The 17,212-nt window shown below is 39.7% G+C and overlaps 1 protein-coding gene across 1 annotated transcript; it reads left to right on the top strand.

Moving 5' to 3' along the window:
• The first annotated feature begins 9,218 nt into the window (after positions 1-9,218).
• On the top strand, positions 9,219-15,686 carry LOC146642050 (uncharacterized). The gene is made up of 2 exons (XM_085399154.1): positions 9,219-9,356; positions 13,940-15,686. Exon 2 carries the CDS (start codon positions 13,949-13,951, stop codon positions 15,014-15,016), a length of 1,068 nt encoding a protein of 355 aa, XP_085255280.1. The 5' UTR covers positions 9,219-9,356; positions 13,940-13,948; the 3' UTR covers positions 15,017-15,686.
• Positions 15,687-17,212: the final 1,526 nt, after the last annotated feature.

The raw sequence follows: 17,212 nt of genomic DNA, 5'->3' as shown, positions 1-17,212 counted from the left end.
TGCAAATAGAAAATTTATTGAATCAGGAAGCGGAAAGAAAGGCAAGATATTTGAAACTAAATTATTATGACCTAGGCCCTAAATCTGCCAAATTATTAGCTCGCAGACTGCGAAAACAGCAGATAGATACAGCAATACACAAAATTAGAAACCCTATAACTCAAAAGTTGGAACTAAACCGGAAGAAATAGTAAACATTTTCAACAATTACTACCAAAATCTCTATCTGCAAGAAGGAAATAATAGATGTACAATCAATAAAAAAATGTTTGTACTCACTAGATCTACCTACCATCGGGAAAAACCAAAACGAAGTACTTACTAAGGAAATCGCAGTAGAAGAACTGAATAAGGCAATCAATAGACTGAAAGCCAACAAATCCCCAGGCAGTGACGGGTTCCCCGCAGAATGGTAGAAGGTATTTCGGGAGAAGCTTAACCCTATCCTGCTAAGAACTCTGAACTCTGAGGAAGGGAAGGATAGAGATAACTGTGCAAATTATAGACCGATATCTATCCTAAATGTAGATTACAAATTGTACACTTCAATTATAGCTAAACGAATCGAACTGTTCATTAACGATATAATTGAGGACGACCAATGTGGATTCATTCCAGGGAGGCAAACACAGGACAATATCAGGAGGACATTGATAGTAATAAATGGGATGCAGCTCTTATTAGTCTGGATGCCGAAAAGGCTTTTGACAGGGTTGGGTGGGGATTCTTGTATCAGACCTTAGAAAGATTTGGTTTCACTCAAGACTCAATAAAATTGATAAGGGCAGTGTATCAACAACCTGTAGCTAGACTTAAAATAAATGGATCCCTATCAGCAAGATTCAGCCTGCATCGCAGAACAAGGCAGGGATGTGGGTTAAGTCCCATACTTTTCGCATTATATATTGAACCTCTGGCTCAAGCAATATGACAAGAGGTAGAAATAAAAGGGGTCTTTATAGGAAAAAGGGAGCATAAAATAGGATTATTTGCGGACGATGTAATATTGTATCTGAGGGACTTGAACACCTCCCTTCCTGAGCTTCTGGAAGTAATAGCAGAATTTCATGAATGCTCGGGATATAAACTAAACATCGCAAAAACACAAATGATTCACTTCAATTATGTACCGAGCAAAGAAATTAAAGAAGGCTTTAATATCAATTGGAAAACTAAAAACATTTGGGTGTCTTCATAACAAGAAGCCCAGCTGCATTGTACACTTCAAATTATTTTCCGATCACGGATGATATTAGAAAAGACTTGGAGAGGTGGTCAACATACCCGTTGGACTTTAGAAGCAGAATAAATGTGATAAAAATGAATATAATGCCAAGGCTGCTGTACATTTTCCAGGCACTGCCGGTTGAAATCTCATCTCAACAGTTCGAGGCCTGGGATAAAATGTTGTCGAGATTCATATGGGGAGGCAAAAAGGCAAGAGTACGCTTCTCCACTCTGCAGTTGCCAAAGGACAAACCTTAAATTATATTTCCAGGCAGCACAATTACGCCCTTTATGCCTGTGGTGTGATAATTCATACACTGCAAAGTGGAAACAGATTGAGACACAAGATAGCACGGACTATAATGTCCAGACACTGTTAGGAGAAAATACCTTAACTGACATTATTAAGTCAAAACTCGATCCCATATCCCAGTTTTCATTACAGATATGGTGCTCTATTGTCAAACATTTAAAACCGCAAAATGGCCAGAGGAAGTTGAGATGGAGAGCCTGGGGTTTTAAACCAAGACAATTTGACAAGGCTTTCAAAGAGTGGACCAACAGGGGCCTAACTGCTCTCTGTTTAATTACCAAAAAGGACAAAGTCAGGAGCTTTCAAGAGCTTAAGGACATGTTTGAATTGGAAAACCGGGATTTCTTTCGATATCTACAACTTCGAGATTATTACAATAAAGAGATAGCTGAGGCTGAGATGATTAACCCTCTAATTGAAACGATGTGCGACGCCTACCAGCAGAAAACTACTAAACTATCATCCAAATTATACTCTAATTTGATGAAGAATCAAAGATTTACCTCTTTATATGTAAAGACAAAATGGGAACAGGAACTAAAACTGTCAATTACAGATGAAACATGGTACCAGTTATGTGGTTCACTTCAAACGTCTACAAATTCCCTACAGTGGCGGGAATTTAATTGGAAATGTCTTATTAGGTTTTTTTTTATCACTCCTCACATTAGGAGCAAGCAGGTGGGCACACAGCAGCCTTGTTGGAGAAGCTGTGGTGAAGTGGCAGCTAACCACTCCCATATCTTTTGGTCTTGTTCTAAAATTATTCTGGACAACAGTGAATGATACCTTACAAAAAGTCTTTGGTTACAAGGTCCCTGAGGACTGTACTGCTTTATTTTTAGGAAATATTGATGATAGAGTTAAAAGAGAGGACTTATATTTAACTAAGCTTCTTCTTACTGCAGCAAGAAAAGCCATTACTAGGCTGTGGCTTAAGCCCGAGGCCCCAACTTTCACTGGACAAACATAATTCAAAAAGTATGTATGGGAAAATAACTTTCGCATTACGACTAAACTACAGCTCTTCACTCAGAACTGGAAGAAGTGGTCAATGTTGATCATTTCTGACGCAAGAATTGACTTTACTCTCAACAACAACGACATGTATTCCCCTGTGGATTTTTATGGATGTAACTTTTATTGTTATTATTAATATTATTATTATATGTGTACTTTATCTTTAGACCTGCATATAATCTGTACGAGGTGTTCAGTGGCGGAAACCGATATTATTGTCCTTTATGTGGACAAACGTTCTAATCTCTACAAATTTTCAACATGAAGGTTTTGGTTTCACAAAATTATGATCAAATTCTAACTTGAAATGGGGTTTCTGCGGCCGAGCTAATCTCCTACTCACTGTAACTCCTCCACTGCCTCTTTTCGTCTTTATAATTTTTTATGTTGTTGTTTTTATCTTGTTCTTACTCTTTTTTTTATTACTATGTAATGTTCTTTAAGTATTTTCTGTTTGTTAAAAAGAAAAAAAAAGCAATGCTAATAAAAAGAGATTTGCAAAGAAAAAGAAAACATGGAAGTCCGAGCTCAGATTTTCATTGGTAGTTACCAGAATGTCCGTGATTAGAAATGAGTACGTAAAGATTGAGCGGTTTGGAGACAAAGTTAGAGAGGCAAAGGCTGAGATGATTTGGGCATGTGCAGAGGAGGGATAGTGGATATATCTGAAAAAGGATGTTGGAGATGGAGCTGCCAGACGGGAGGAACAGAGGAACACTTCACTGAACAGCATTACTATTAGACTGATCACTTTGACCCATTGTTGTAGTTTTTCAAAGGTAGCAGCAGTAGTTTTACTGTGGTTGCAGGTTTAGTGTAGCTCAAGTACTTGTGACTATGATGTGCACATAGCACATCATTATTAAAAAATAATAATAGCAGCAGAAACCAGTCACACCAGCACGAGTACTCAGCCTTAGATGTGTGTAAAAATCTGCCAGATTGTTTATGAAGTTCTGATCTCAGCAGTAATTAAGTATCAGACAAATGATGAAGGTGGCGATGGTGACGATGACAGAAGTGATGATGTTTATTCAGAGGAATGGGTTCACACTCAGCGAGGAGCCTCCATCAGACTCTTTAACATCATCACAGCACAAGTGTTCTGATTTCAAAGGATTTTAAACTTTCTTTTTTTTCAGCACCCGAGATAAAAGAACTAAGTGGTTAAAATGTTGTATTTAAATATTTTCTTCATTTTTTTTAATTAAACGAGCACTGTGTTGATCAATCCTCAAAATTAAAATGGGATTTTTATTGTTTTGTTTGTTATATATTTTTTTTACATTTTTGTATTTATTTTATTATCAATATTTGTTATTTTTATGCTTTATTTATTGTTGTTTATGTCTCTCCACTGCCTCACAAATTTAATTTGTTTATAAGTATTTATCTGTTTATCTATCCTATAATAAAACACTTCAGCCTCCCCCACCAACAAACTGGCTGGAGAGGTGGTCAGAGACAAAGGAATGTCTTTGATCCTACAGTTTGAACTAAGACTTACAAATTTAAGTAACACAATGACAACATTCAACAATTTGACTCCAACAGTTGTCAACAATAACAAATTTCACTATTTATTCTGCTATTTATTTATTTATTGTTTTTATATTTGTATTTATTTACATTATATTGTCATCATTATTGATTATTTTTTATCTTTTATTTCCATCACCCATTTAAATGTATCTTTTTAAACATCAATTCTTTCATTACTGTTAATATTGCTCTTTCTGATCATTAGTTAGAATTACTTTATTTCTTCCTCTCGTCCCACAATTTCAATTTTTAGTTTATTTATTTATTTTTATTCTTACACCTTTTATTTCATTAGCATTTATTATGATTAATTAGTGTTTTTCATTTAATTTTTTTTTTTTTATATTTATTTATTTACTTTAACTCCACCTAACACCCTGTCTTCTTCACGCCCTTACTCAGCCTACTAGTTAGGGGGACAGCAGTAATTAACAGTCACTTGTATTTAATAAATAAAGACATTCGTCATCACTTCCCTGGGCGTCCACTCGCTGTGTTTCAATCAGAGGACCTGATTGAAGACTTGACAGCGGCAGGGACAATCTGTTCCCGCCGGCACACCCCGTGTTTTCCTGACCTCCACAACCTCTCCGAGTCTCTTCCTGTCACCCAGTCAGAGCTGCCACGGCGGATCTGAGGAGGGGCGTGAACAGGCCACCACGTCACTCTGCCATTGTCGGAGCTGTTGGCACCTCAGTGCAACACACACACACACACACACACACACACACACACACACACACACACACACACACACACACACACACACACACACCTGCATGTTAGTGTTTTGACAATAAGAGCGACGAGTGATGGTCCTGTCCTGTAGAGTTGTGCGTCTATACTGAGTGTGTGAAGCCCTCTAATTTCATCTAGCGCCTCTTTCCACAGCTGGAAGCAGGCGTTTTTAGAAGGATTAATAAGTACTCACCTCGTCTCACCTCGTCTCACAGGTGGACGATGGCACCGCCTCAGAGGACAGGTTCCAGCAGCAGTCTTTGTTCTGCTTTGGTGAACTCATCATTCAGGTTCATCATGTGCTGCAGGCTGAGGACATTAAGAACGCTGGTTTGGTGTTTGAAGCTGCTTGGTTTTAGTCTTCTTAGGCATCAACTAAAACAGACTTGATTCATTGCTGAAGCTGCCATATTTGTGCTACAACTACTATTCCCATTCCCAGCCAGAGGTGGCTAAAATTAGAGACTTTCTTTATTTAAATAGAAGTACAGATACCTGTGTTAAAAAATACTCAAGCAAATATTTTTATTCGAGTAAAGGTGAAAAAGTACAGGCTCTGAAATCTCCTCAAAGTAAGAAAGTAAAAAGTAGTCGAATAACTTTTTGTTAAGTTAACTGAACCTTGTGCTGTATTAATATAATAATAAAGTAATATTAATAAATGAGGATAAAAATGTTTCAAATTTAAATTCCAACTCTAATGAGTGTACTCGGTTTGACCTGTTATGTAGGACATAAGCAGCGAAAGTGAATTAAAAAAAAAAAAATTTTCTGCTGCCTATATTGTAGAGGGTGACCTTACCTCCACACATAAAAGGTAAATAGCGTTCAGTCAGGGGTTACAGTGGGATTCATCAGGTGGATGAAATACAGGCTCAGCTCAGGGAAAAGAATCATAACTCACAATAATTTCTAACATGAGCTCCAGTAGGTTTTCTTAGTGCACATGATGTCAGCTGACCGCTCTTTGTAGAAAAGATCAGATTTGAACACCATCAGGTTGGTTTTCTTGGAGCTGGACATTATCACACTTGGACAAGACGATTGAACACAGAGTTATCCAAGGAAGCCACATCCTTCACGTAAATGAGAAGATCATGCAAGTACACATATATGCTAATCGGTCCTAAGTAAGAAAGAGTTTCAGTAAAGCTATCAATAGAGGCCAAAACAAATGTTCACATTGGGCTGTAAAAATTGTTTACTAACGAACCCCAGGTGGTGATTAGTGGAACTGCAACTTCTGTCAGCTTCTTTTAATTTTTCATCCCCAGAGGCTGATGCTTGATCTAAACCTGTGGTCCTCAAACTCAAAGCCAAAAACGTTCACTCCCACCAGCCCACAGTTTTCATCATGATCAATAAAATTATCATTAAAAATTAAAAAAGGATCCAATTTTAGTTTTATTGACGTAAAAGCCACATTTTGAGAACCATTACTACTCGTGCTGCTGCTCCGCCTGCGGTCTCATCCTTTTCTAACAGACCTGCTTCGCCCTCTGGTGGCCAGCAGCAGAAACTACACCAGATCTGCTCACAGCCTTCAGTAAATATCACAGCGTGTTTCACTTACAGCTTCTGATGCAAATAATGAATACAGTGTAAAGAAATTATGGCTGTAAAACCGTTTGAAAGCAATTTACCAAAAGAAGAGAGAATAATGAAAAATGAGCACAGCAGCTCGGGAAAAATACTGATAATCAAACTAAATTGGTTAGTGAAATAAAGAGCGACTTTAATGTTCCTCTCTGCAGCAGCAGGGGAAGAATATAAAGCTAATCCTCCTCCTCAGGGATTATCTTCATCTTCCACTGTCAGGGTTTCTGTCTTACTGTAATCCTCCGGCTCCATGATAGTCTGACAGCTGTTAACACAGACACCCAATCAGCTGGACACATTTGTGAGACAAGGAGGAAGTAAAAGTAAATTCAATATAGGTGAAAGGAGTGTTGGTACTGGTAGTACTGTGTACTGGGAACAGAGGAAGTACTGATAGCAGAATTAGATATAGAGGAGATTTAACAGTGATCACAGACGTAGTCATTGTTGTATTTTCGTAAATATATGAATGAAAAAAAGTGTATTTGTTGATTTTATTGTATTCATTATGAACAATAATACCTGGAATATTTAAATAAGATCATCAAGTAAGATTCTTGGTAAAGATTCTGGGTTTTTATTCAGAAGGAAACAAACGGGAGTAAAGTTTTACAGAGATTTTTGATGTGATCGTTTCTGGACTCTGAAGTTTGAGGGCACTTTGAGGAACGGTGCCGCTGTTTTACACAGATCTGATTGGTCACTAGGTGGTGGATTGGTACATGATTATGTCTCATTTGGAACATAATCTGCTCCGCTGCTTAAAACGTGATCCACCTTGATAACATCGAGAACAGACGATCATCTCCGAAGTTTCAACCTCTGGTGAATCTATCAAGTTACATAAAACTTCTTAAAATCCACAAACTGTTGCTCTGTGCAGATTAAAAGCTAACAAGATAGAGGTTAATGCACACCACATCAAACTCTGTTTGGCTTTTAAATGAAAATAAAACCAGCTCTTTTCCTGCTCCACCTGAGTCTCAGTCCTCAGGACATCATGGGAGTCCTGAGGGAGTTATCGCTCATACCAAAACACACTGATGCTCCTTCGTCCTTGTCTCATTGACCTGAATTACTGTTTTCAGAGAGAAACCTGAGCTCAAATTGTATTGTTTTTGTTCACTGGGTTAAATCACTCTCTGCGTCATTGGGTCTGCTGGGTTTGGGGCTGATAGTTTGCACTGCTCTTTGTAGAGTTCTGGTTATTATTGAAGTGAACTTGCTGAGTCGTTGTATATAAATTATAGTGAACTGTTAATAAAGTGGAATGGAAAAGTATTTCCCCCTTTTCTCATTTCTTAGTTTAGTTGGGTTTTTTTTTTGCATATTTATCAAGCGTGCATATTTCAACCCATCAACATATGTTAATATTAGACAAAGAAACCCCCAAGCCAAAAAATAGCTTGTCTCACAAAGTAAAGCAGGATAAAAGATCTCAAACACCAACACATCAGGCCACGAACTAAAGAAACAGCTAAGAAACAAAGTCAGTGACATGTATCAGTCTGGAAAAGGTTACAAAGCCATTTCTAAGGCTCAGGAACTTCAGTGAACCACAGTGAGAGACATTATCCACACAAAGAAGAAACCTGGAACAGTGGTGAAGCTATGGACTAAAATTACTCCAAGAGCTTCGATGGCTCATCAAGGAGGTCACAAAACAAAATGTAAAGGACTGCAGGCCTCCCTTGCCTCAGTTAAGGTCAAAGTTCATGATTCAACAATAAGACAGAGACTGGGGAAAATAGTCTCCATGGGAGAGTTCAAGGAGAAAACCACTGCTGACCAAAAAGATCACAAAGGCTGGTGTCATATTTACCAAGAACACCTAATCAACCCAGAGAAAATGTTCTGTGGACTGACTGCTTCAGGACGACTTGCTGTAACTGATGGAACCATGAATTCTGCTCTCTACCAGAAAATCCTGAAGGAGGATGTGCGACCATCAGTTCATGCTCTGAAGCTCAGGAGCACTTGGGTTCTGCAGCAGAACAACGATCAGAAACACACCAGCGAGTCGACCTCTGACTCGCTCCAAAAAAACAAAATGAAGGTTTTGGAGTGGCTGAGTCAAAGTCTGGAGTTAAACCAGATTGAGAAGCTTTGACGTGACCTTAAACAGGCTGTTCATGCTGGAAAATCATCCAGTGTGTCTGAATTAAAGCAAATCCGCAAAGAGTGTCTTTGCAATTTCCTCTGCATCCAGTTTTTAAAAAAGACGCAGACACTGATCATGAAAGCACACAAATCACCCTTTCTTGTGATGGAACATCTGATCTCGAAATCTCGAAAACAGATTTGTTATATATTGATTTAGTTTTGAGTTTTTTGCTTTTCGGTTTGTTTTCAGTTGTTTTCTTTTCATTTGGTATATGGTCAGTATGTGGATGCACCGACGCCTCCTCAGGGTGGTTATAATGATAAATACTACAACTGAAGACATATTTTTTCCATTTTTTCTTTGATGATCCAATTTTTTTCCACACTTAAATGCAGCTGTGTGTACGAACCCTGCTGTAAACATGCAGGAACATCGGGGAGATAAACACAGCGGCGCCTGCGGTCAATCAAATCTGTCCAGACCTCCTAATTCTCTGCTCTGTGGCCCAGTTTGGCTTCAATCTCTTAAAGCTCCCATCTCCTCACCCACACCCACACCACACCACACACCAACAGCACACCAACAGCGCTGCGTGGTGAATAATTGACGAGTCCTGCCTCCTCTCCCTCCCTCTCTGTGTTTCTTTCCATCACTCTGTCTTTGTGTTGTCGCTCGCCGGGTTCTCCAGACCGTGAAGACCCGCCCCTCCCTCTGCTCCATCACGTCCACTCTCCACCTGCTGTTGGCTGGATGTTGACGACTGTCAGCAGGTAGACAGACGGACGGAGGGGCAGGCAGGAGCAGCAGCTGCTGGTAAGATGAAACCGTTCTGTTACGGTCAGACAACACAGACTTTTTGGAGGTTTTTATCTCACAGGCTGCATCTGCTCCTCATTCTTCTTATTTCTCATGTTCAGGTATAATTTTATTAGAGGACGACATAGTGAATGAGTCTGCTGAGCATTCGTTTCATTTAAAGGATGTTTTTACTGCCGTCGCCCTGATGGAGACCCTTTTTTAAAACTGTGAGAGTGCTCGAGTCATGTATGTGATTTTGCTTTCTCGCTGCACCCAGTTTTCTATACTCAGATGAACTTTATTCATTCCCAGATCTGTAATCAATAAACTCCTTTTTTTAATGAATAGATGATTATTAGTTTTTTGTTTTTATCAACAAAATCAGTTTTGGTGACACAGGAGAGCAGTGATGCTTCTCTGGTATTATAACATGCTGTTAAACCTCTCGGTGCTCTATTCTATAGGATTTATGTTCAAATTCTGTTGTTATTAAAATCTATCAGACTACTTTTGACATGACGTCTGAATTCACGTTTGTCCATTTCAGAGGAGTAGTGCAGAGATGCTGCAGCTTTTACTAAATTATGACGAATCAGTCCAGCCCCCTGATGGCTTTACAAAGTCTGACAGTTTGCACAAAAGGAGTTTTGTTTTTTTTTACTCTGTGTTTTGCACCTGCAGGCAGATGTTTGAATAGTTTTCAGTTCCACAGTCAGCAGCCTATTTCCTGGAAATCTTTCTTGGAAAACTCCCAAAATCCTTTAATCACAACTCTGATCATCACATCAGGCAAAGATGAAAAATATTTTTCCATGTTTTTTTTTTTATGATAAATATTTTTGTCAGTTAGTTTAATTATGGTGATTCTCCATCAACAGCTTCACTTTAGCCTCCCGACGGCCACAGCTTGTCATGTCTTTGCATTTTGCTTCCAAGCAGCCAGACTTTGTTGTCATTTTTTAAAGTGGTCTTGATCAATCGTTCTCTGATAGTTTTTACAGTTTTATGTTGTACATTGGATGTTTTTTCATTCACTTTTACTTCAGTCCTTGTAACTGACCGTTATTGGAGGAATGTTTTTTTTATTTGTTTGTTAAAAACATAATTTTTTCCCATTTCTTTAATTGAATTTTGACAGAAGGTGATTCTCAGAGAGCTTTTAGCTGAAAACTTGCATGGTGTGCAGTCTGACCTTAAAAGATTTGAGGAAACTGCAAAAGTGGATAACAAAAGAACAAGTCTCAGTCTAAAGAAAACTATCTACAGTATCTGAAAGTCTTGTCCTTGAGACATACAAAACAACCTGAGAGATGCACCTGGACCTTCATCTACTGTTCACTGAAGCCTCAGAAATGGTGTTAGTGGAAGGAAGCCATGCCTAAGGAAGGAAACAGGGAGAAAAAGCTGATATCTTGAACATCTTGTCAAAATGGAGAACCATGTCTGAAGACTAAATGAATCACTGCACCTATTTCTCATTCAAATACTGCAACACAAGTTCAGGAAAATAGTGAAAATATGTCAGAAAACCAAGAGATTCCTGTTATATCCAGTGTATTTGTTAAACTAGATTTTTTTTTAATATACTAACTTTTAATTACTTCCAAAGGTCCACGTGCAGTGCCTTTTTATCCACTAGGGGCAGAAGCTCACTTAAAAATTGTGTTTTTACTGCAAAATTTCACCAGAACTAATCAGCAACTTTTTAGTTATTTATTTTTTCTTTCATTATATTTTTAATTACAAAAAGTGCTGTAATATTAGGAAAAATAACATTGCAAAATAATATATAGCACTGCAACCAAAAAGCAAAAGTGAAAAAATATATTAATAATTAAATTAAATCAAAACTACTGAACATTTTAAAAGATAAAAACCTCTTAGGCTTCAGATGTCCAGTATGCATTATTAAATAATAAAAAAAATAGCTTCAGTATAACTAAACCTTCTAAAATGTGTAATTACAGCATCTCTTTAACTCTGTAGAGCTGCAGCAGCTCTTATTTAAATGATCTCTGACGCAATGTGACAGATTAGCCCAGGCGCGACCCAATCTGGCTTTGCAGACTAATGAGAGTGGGGCATAACTCAGGATTTTTTTTTTAAGTGAGTCTGCGTTTCAGTTTAGGTTTTACTGAGCATTACTTTCTGTATTAGTGAAGTTCTAACTGCGTGTAAAGTTGACCTTTTTCTTCTAGTGTCTCATACGCTTGATGCCTTTGTCCTCCAGTCCTCTTGTGTATGTCTTCATAGTTGATGCAACTCTTTTTGTCTCTGACTAGTTCCTGTTTTACTTTGAGGGTTAGAGTTTTTTGGAACCTGTGCTATATTTACTTCTTTTGTCTGAGTGATTCCTCAATCAGCCCTCGGTGTATAAATAGTCCTGTCCTCCTCTTTGTCGCCTGTAAATGTTCATGTTTTTTCCCCATGTGTTGCCTCGTGATCTCCTTTCCCCCATCGTTGTTACTCCTGCGCAACCTCTTTATGGCAAAGGTGGTCTGTCTATTTGGACAGTTAGTAAAGGGTTTTTGTTGTTTCTGTTAGAGTTGTCTGATTTGGTTTTAACACCCAGTGGTGTTTAAATGAATGTTCATTTAAACAGCCCTGGTTGAATGGCAGAGCTGTGATTGAATGTGGGGGGAAAATCTCAGATTTTTTAACATCTGTTTTGTAATGATGATTAGTTAAATCTGACTGCTGTTTTTTACAATAAAGGAATATTTTCCCTGACCCATTTCTGATCATAGATCAGATTGGAGGATATTTAAATGAGTTTGAATGAATTTAAATGAGAAAATCTAAAAATTCACCTTTAAAAAGTTTGCAGTGTCATCAAGGTACAGTGGCTCTCTCTCTTAGCCTTTTAGGCTGGATTTCTCATTTATCTCATCACAGATAGTACTGCATATGTCTTTATGAAAATTTTAAATTCTCAGTGCTGTAAAGAAGTCCTGCTGAAAGCTGTCATTTGTAGATTAGTGGATTTATGCTTTGAAGTCGAGCTCCCACACAGGGTCACAAGATTAGTTTAGAGCTCCTGTGATGAAAAAAAAGGATTATTTTTTTCCCACAGTTGTTTTAGTCAGCATTTACAACTTTTATAAAAACAAAGAAGATTCAGGTCTAACTCACTGTACATTCAAGAACAAATGAAGGCAACAGCATTTATAGGTAGAGATCTCCAGCTATCTGTTTGTTTGGTTGTTTTTCTCAGTTATAAAAATGTCGATTCGTCAGAAACACAGAAATATACAGCTGTAGTCAGAAATTTACATCTGCTCCTTATGGGCAAGAATGTAACTGTAATTTTGGTATTATAATGATTTCTTTGAACTGTCTTTTTCAGGCGGGGAATGATTGTACAGGATACATTTTTAATAACTTTAAAAAACAAGAATTGGCTGCACAAGTTTGAATTTATATTGGATTTCCTCTAATCCACACAGGCTCAAATATGTACATACACTCACCTAAAGCTTTATGGTCAGACGAGACAAAGATTGAGCTATTTAGGCCAGCGGTCCCCAACCTTTTTTGCACCACGGACCAGTATAATGTCAGACAGTATTTTCACGGACCGGCCTTTAAGGTGTTGCGGATAAATACAACAAAATAAAATGATACGACCAAGACAAAAACTGTGGTATTTTGTACATTTAATAATAAACACGAATTCACTGTGTAATTGTGTAACTTTATTAGCAGTGCTGACAACACTGAGAGTAACCTCCTCCTCTCTGCCCCTTAATGCTCTCTGGTCGCTATGGTAATGCCTAATTTCTTTCAAAATAAGCCACACAACTACAACACTGGAAAAGACCCAGGGAAACCGAGTTAACGATAAAAACCCTAAAAACCATAAATTTCACATCTCAACTCTCACGGTCCAGTACCAAACGACCGGTACCGGTCCGTGGCCCGGGGGCTGAGGACCGCTGATGTAGGCCACACTGACCACAAGTATGTTTGGAGGAGTAAAGGTGAGACTTTCAAACCTAGGAACACTATACCAGCTGTCAAGCATGGTGGTGATATCATCATGCTCTGGGGTTGTTTTGCTATCAGTGGTACTGGTACAATGTAAGCTGAACAAATTTCATGGAATAATATAATAATATAATAGAGGAGGACTAGCTCCAAATTCTTCAACTTCACCTCAAATCAACAGTCTGACAGTTAAAACTTGGACACAGTTGGGTGTTCCAACATGACTATGATACCAAACAAACATCAAAACTGGTTTTGGTATGGATAAAGCAGCCTCACATTAAACTTCTGGACTGGCCTTGCCAAAGCCAAAGCGGATGATGCATAAAAGCCAGGACCGTGACTGGAAACCAACCAATTTAAATGAACCCTACCAATTCTGCAAAGAAAAATAGTCAAAAGAGTTTAAAGGGTTACTCTTTGTTCAAAATGTAAAAAGTTGAAAACATAGTTGAAACATAATGCTTCATTTTTTTCCTCTTCTAATCACTACAATCACAAATCTTCACACTAAATCTATATATATTTCCTGCACAGTATGAGATTTGTGTATCCATGTCACAGTCCTGAAAGAGGTCACTGAGTGGTAAAATCCTTCCTTGTTGTTTCAGAGAGCCATCATGAAGCTGGTTTTGCTCCTCCTGCTGGTGACGGAGGCATCCTGCAGGTCTCACAGCTCTGGGTGTGAGAAGGGCTGTGACTGTCGTGGAGACCTCAAGTTCACCATATGCTCAAGGGCTTCCTTCACACGGCTCCCCAGCCGAGTGCCTCCCAACACTGAACGCCTCGACCTGTCTGACAACTGGATCTCCATCATCCCCGAACGCACCTTCAACACCACTCGCAAACTACGGGTACTCCTGCTGCAGAACAACAACATCAGCGTGGTGGAGGATGGGGCCTTCTCACATCTGGAGTTCCTCCAGAAGCTGGATCTGAGCTGGAACCAGATCACCACTCTCTCTGAGGGATTCTCCATTGGCCTAGCCTCACTGCAGGAGCTGCAGCTGTCCCACAACCGACTGACCACCCTGGGCAGCCGGACCTTCCGGCACCTGGACAGCATCCAGCGATTAAACCTGACCAACAACAGCATCCAGACCATTCAGATGAGGTCGTTCTCCTCAATGAGCCTCCTCCGACAGCTCCACCTGCAGGACAACCAGCTGACGTCTCTGAGGAGTGGCACTTTCTCCATGCTGCGCTCTCTCGAAGTCCTCAACCTGGCCGGAAACCAGATCAGTGAGGTGGAGACTGGTGTCTTCAAGCCACTTGCCAGCTTGACGTTACTCAACATTGCCAAGAACCAGCTGACCACCATCTGCTTCAAGACTTTCCTGAGCATCCACACCTACAGCACCCACCTCCTGCTGGAGGGGAACCCCTGGAACTGCGACTGTGACCTGCAGAGAGTTTTCCGGAAGCTGCACAGCATCCAGCGGCTCTTCCTGGATGACTACTACAACCTGACATGCAGTTCGCCACCTGACCTCCAGGGCTACCTTCTGATAAACGTGGATGATGAGCTGTGCATTGCTGAGACGGTCACTGTGCTCATCATAACCATCACCGTCATCATCACCCTGCTGGCTGCCATGCTGATGGGTGAGAGAAAGAGGAGGAGGAGGAAGAAGAAGGGATTCCACTGGACGCAGCAGGGAGACTTTTCAGACGAGTCAGACTACTGAAGCAACTTCTGTTTCTGACTTAAATATATCACTCTTTCTTTTCTCGCACTGTAGTCTGATAGTATTTTCAACCAAGAGTGCTCATAGCTAGACTAGAAGTGGAGTTTAAAAAGTCCAGATAGAAGCCTCAGTGAGATTAAAAACCTGTTTTTCAAAAGTGACTTGGCCAAGAAGGCAGCAGAGATTGTATCCATCCATCCATTCATTGCATTCTACATATGTGAAGCTGGGTTGTGGTCACAACAAATCTGTTTTTAACTGAGGATTTCAGGGCATGAACTGATGGTCGGACATCCTCCTTCAGGATTTTCTGGTAGAGAGCAGAATTTGTGGTTCCATCAGTTACAGCAAGTCGTCCTGAGGCAACAAAGCAACTCCAGACCATCACACTACCACCACCATGTTTGACTGTTGCTATGATGTTGATTTTATGAAATGCTGTGTAGGTTTCTTTTGTTCTTTTTCTAACCCTTTCCAGACTGTTAGATGTCAGTGACTTTGATTGTCAGCTGTTTCTTTAGATCATGACATAATGTGTTTCTTTTTGAGAATATTGAAATCAGGTTCAATTTTATTTTCTTGATTCAACTGGTGTGGTCGTAATCAGGTCTGGGTGTAACTAGTGACATTGAGTAACCACATTTTTTTGGAAGGCTATATTCAGAGTCAACTTGGGTGTGTGTGTGTGTGTGGGGGGGGGGGGGGGGGGGGGGTAGATGCTCATACTTGGGTTATCTTTGTCTATTATTTAAATGTATTTGATGATCTGAAACAAGTAATGTTCTTCCCCACGGTCTCCTCCCAGCTTTGGAGGGTTCCCTCCCAGAAAAACTCCCAAAACGCCCTTTAAAGCATGTCTGTTATGACTGAAGGGAAGGTTGCTGATTACACATGTATACACACAGATAAGAGGGAACCAGCTCAAGGATAGATTTATACAAAAACCAGCCAGCGGGTAAGCCTGCAGACACACAGAGAACAGAAGTGATTTCCACAACCATTTAGCAATATATATATAATAGATCATTGCATTAAAATGCTCCAAAAGGCACCAACAGCATAAGCACAATCAAAAGGTCCAGTTGACTGACAGCTATATTAGAGATAATCCATTACAGTCTATCTTTTCTGCAGCAGTTTCAAGAGCATGAAAGGCTAGACAAAATTGTCCTCAATCTCCTGTTGCTGGAGCTTTCACAGGACTTCACCAAACAAAGCCCATTTTTTCTACTACTGTTGTTGTTGTGGTAGTGGTTGTGGGTCACAAGGTAGAGTGGGCTAACAGCTAATCGTGAAGGTTGCCCGTTCCAAACACAGTTCCTGTAGTCTGCATGTTGAAGTAGATCGGGTAAGATGCTGAACTCTGAAGTGCACCTATTTGAAATAGAGTAGAAAGCACTATTTAAGTACCAGTCAATCAACCTTTCTTCAAAGAGGCATGTCCTTTGCCATTTGTTTGGACCGGTAGTCAAAGACTGCTTTCTAGTTAAGCACTCAAAGTGTTTTCTTACCACAAGCCTCATTCACCACACTACCCACACAGTCATACAGGTGCTTTTTTCTATGCCTAAGCACCTTGTCTAACATTTGCACACACACTCTCACGCCAATGGTTGCAGCTGCTGGCTGTAAGGTGCCCATGCGGGGGTCTTTATGTGTGCTGGGGCTTATACCGGGCTCCTGAATTAGTTGGAAGTCAGAAATTCCAAGTTCCTAATTGGAAATTTTTTGTGGAACATCCCCTCAACTTGGATTTCCCACTCGGAAAGTTGGAGCAGACCAACATCCTCCGAGTTAGCAATCAGAGATGGCTCCCTTTCAAGTACTAACCAGGCCTGACCCTGTTTAGCTTCTGAGATCAGATGAAACCAGGTGTGCTCACGGTGGTATGGCCTTAAGTTTGGTATGGCCATCTTTAAATCAATAATCATGAGTGTGTATGACTACAGCTCCTTAGGTACAGATTTTTACTGCTCTGAAAATGACTGTGTGACATGAGACGTTATTTACTTCAAGCGGCTGGGTGGAGTGTGTGGTTTCCTGGTGATGTAACTTTATGATGCCTTCCAGGAACTCTCATTGCTCTTGTATTTAAAGCCAGCAGTCCTCACCCACCTGTCTTTACACCTTTGTTAAATACGGCATGAATTATGCTCTTCTGCATTTGCTCTGTTTGTTCTGTAAAGCAAAGAAGGT

This window comes from Rhamphochromis longiceps, linkage group LG23, assembly GCF_057381845.1.
Source record: "Rhamphochromis longiceps isolate RC_006_pf linkage group LG23, R_longiceps_female_GT1.1, whole genome shotgun sequence".
Taxonomy (NCBI): Eukaryota; Metazoa; Chordata; class Actinopteri; order Cichliformes; family Cichlidae; genus Rhamphochromis; species Rhamphochromis longiceps.
The sequence above is the reverse complement of the archived record's forward strand: the minus strand, read 5'-3'. Positions and strand labels throughout refer to the sequence as shown.

Coding starts and splice junctions, on each gene's coding strand:
- LOC146642050 (XM_085399154.1), top strand. CDS start 13,949: ATGAAGCTGGTTTTGCTCCTCCTGCTGGTGACGGAGGCATCCTGCAGG.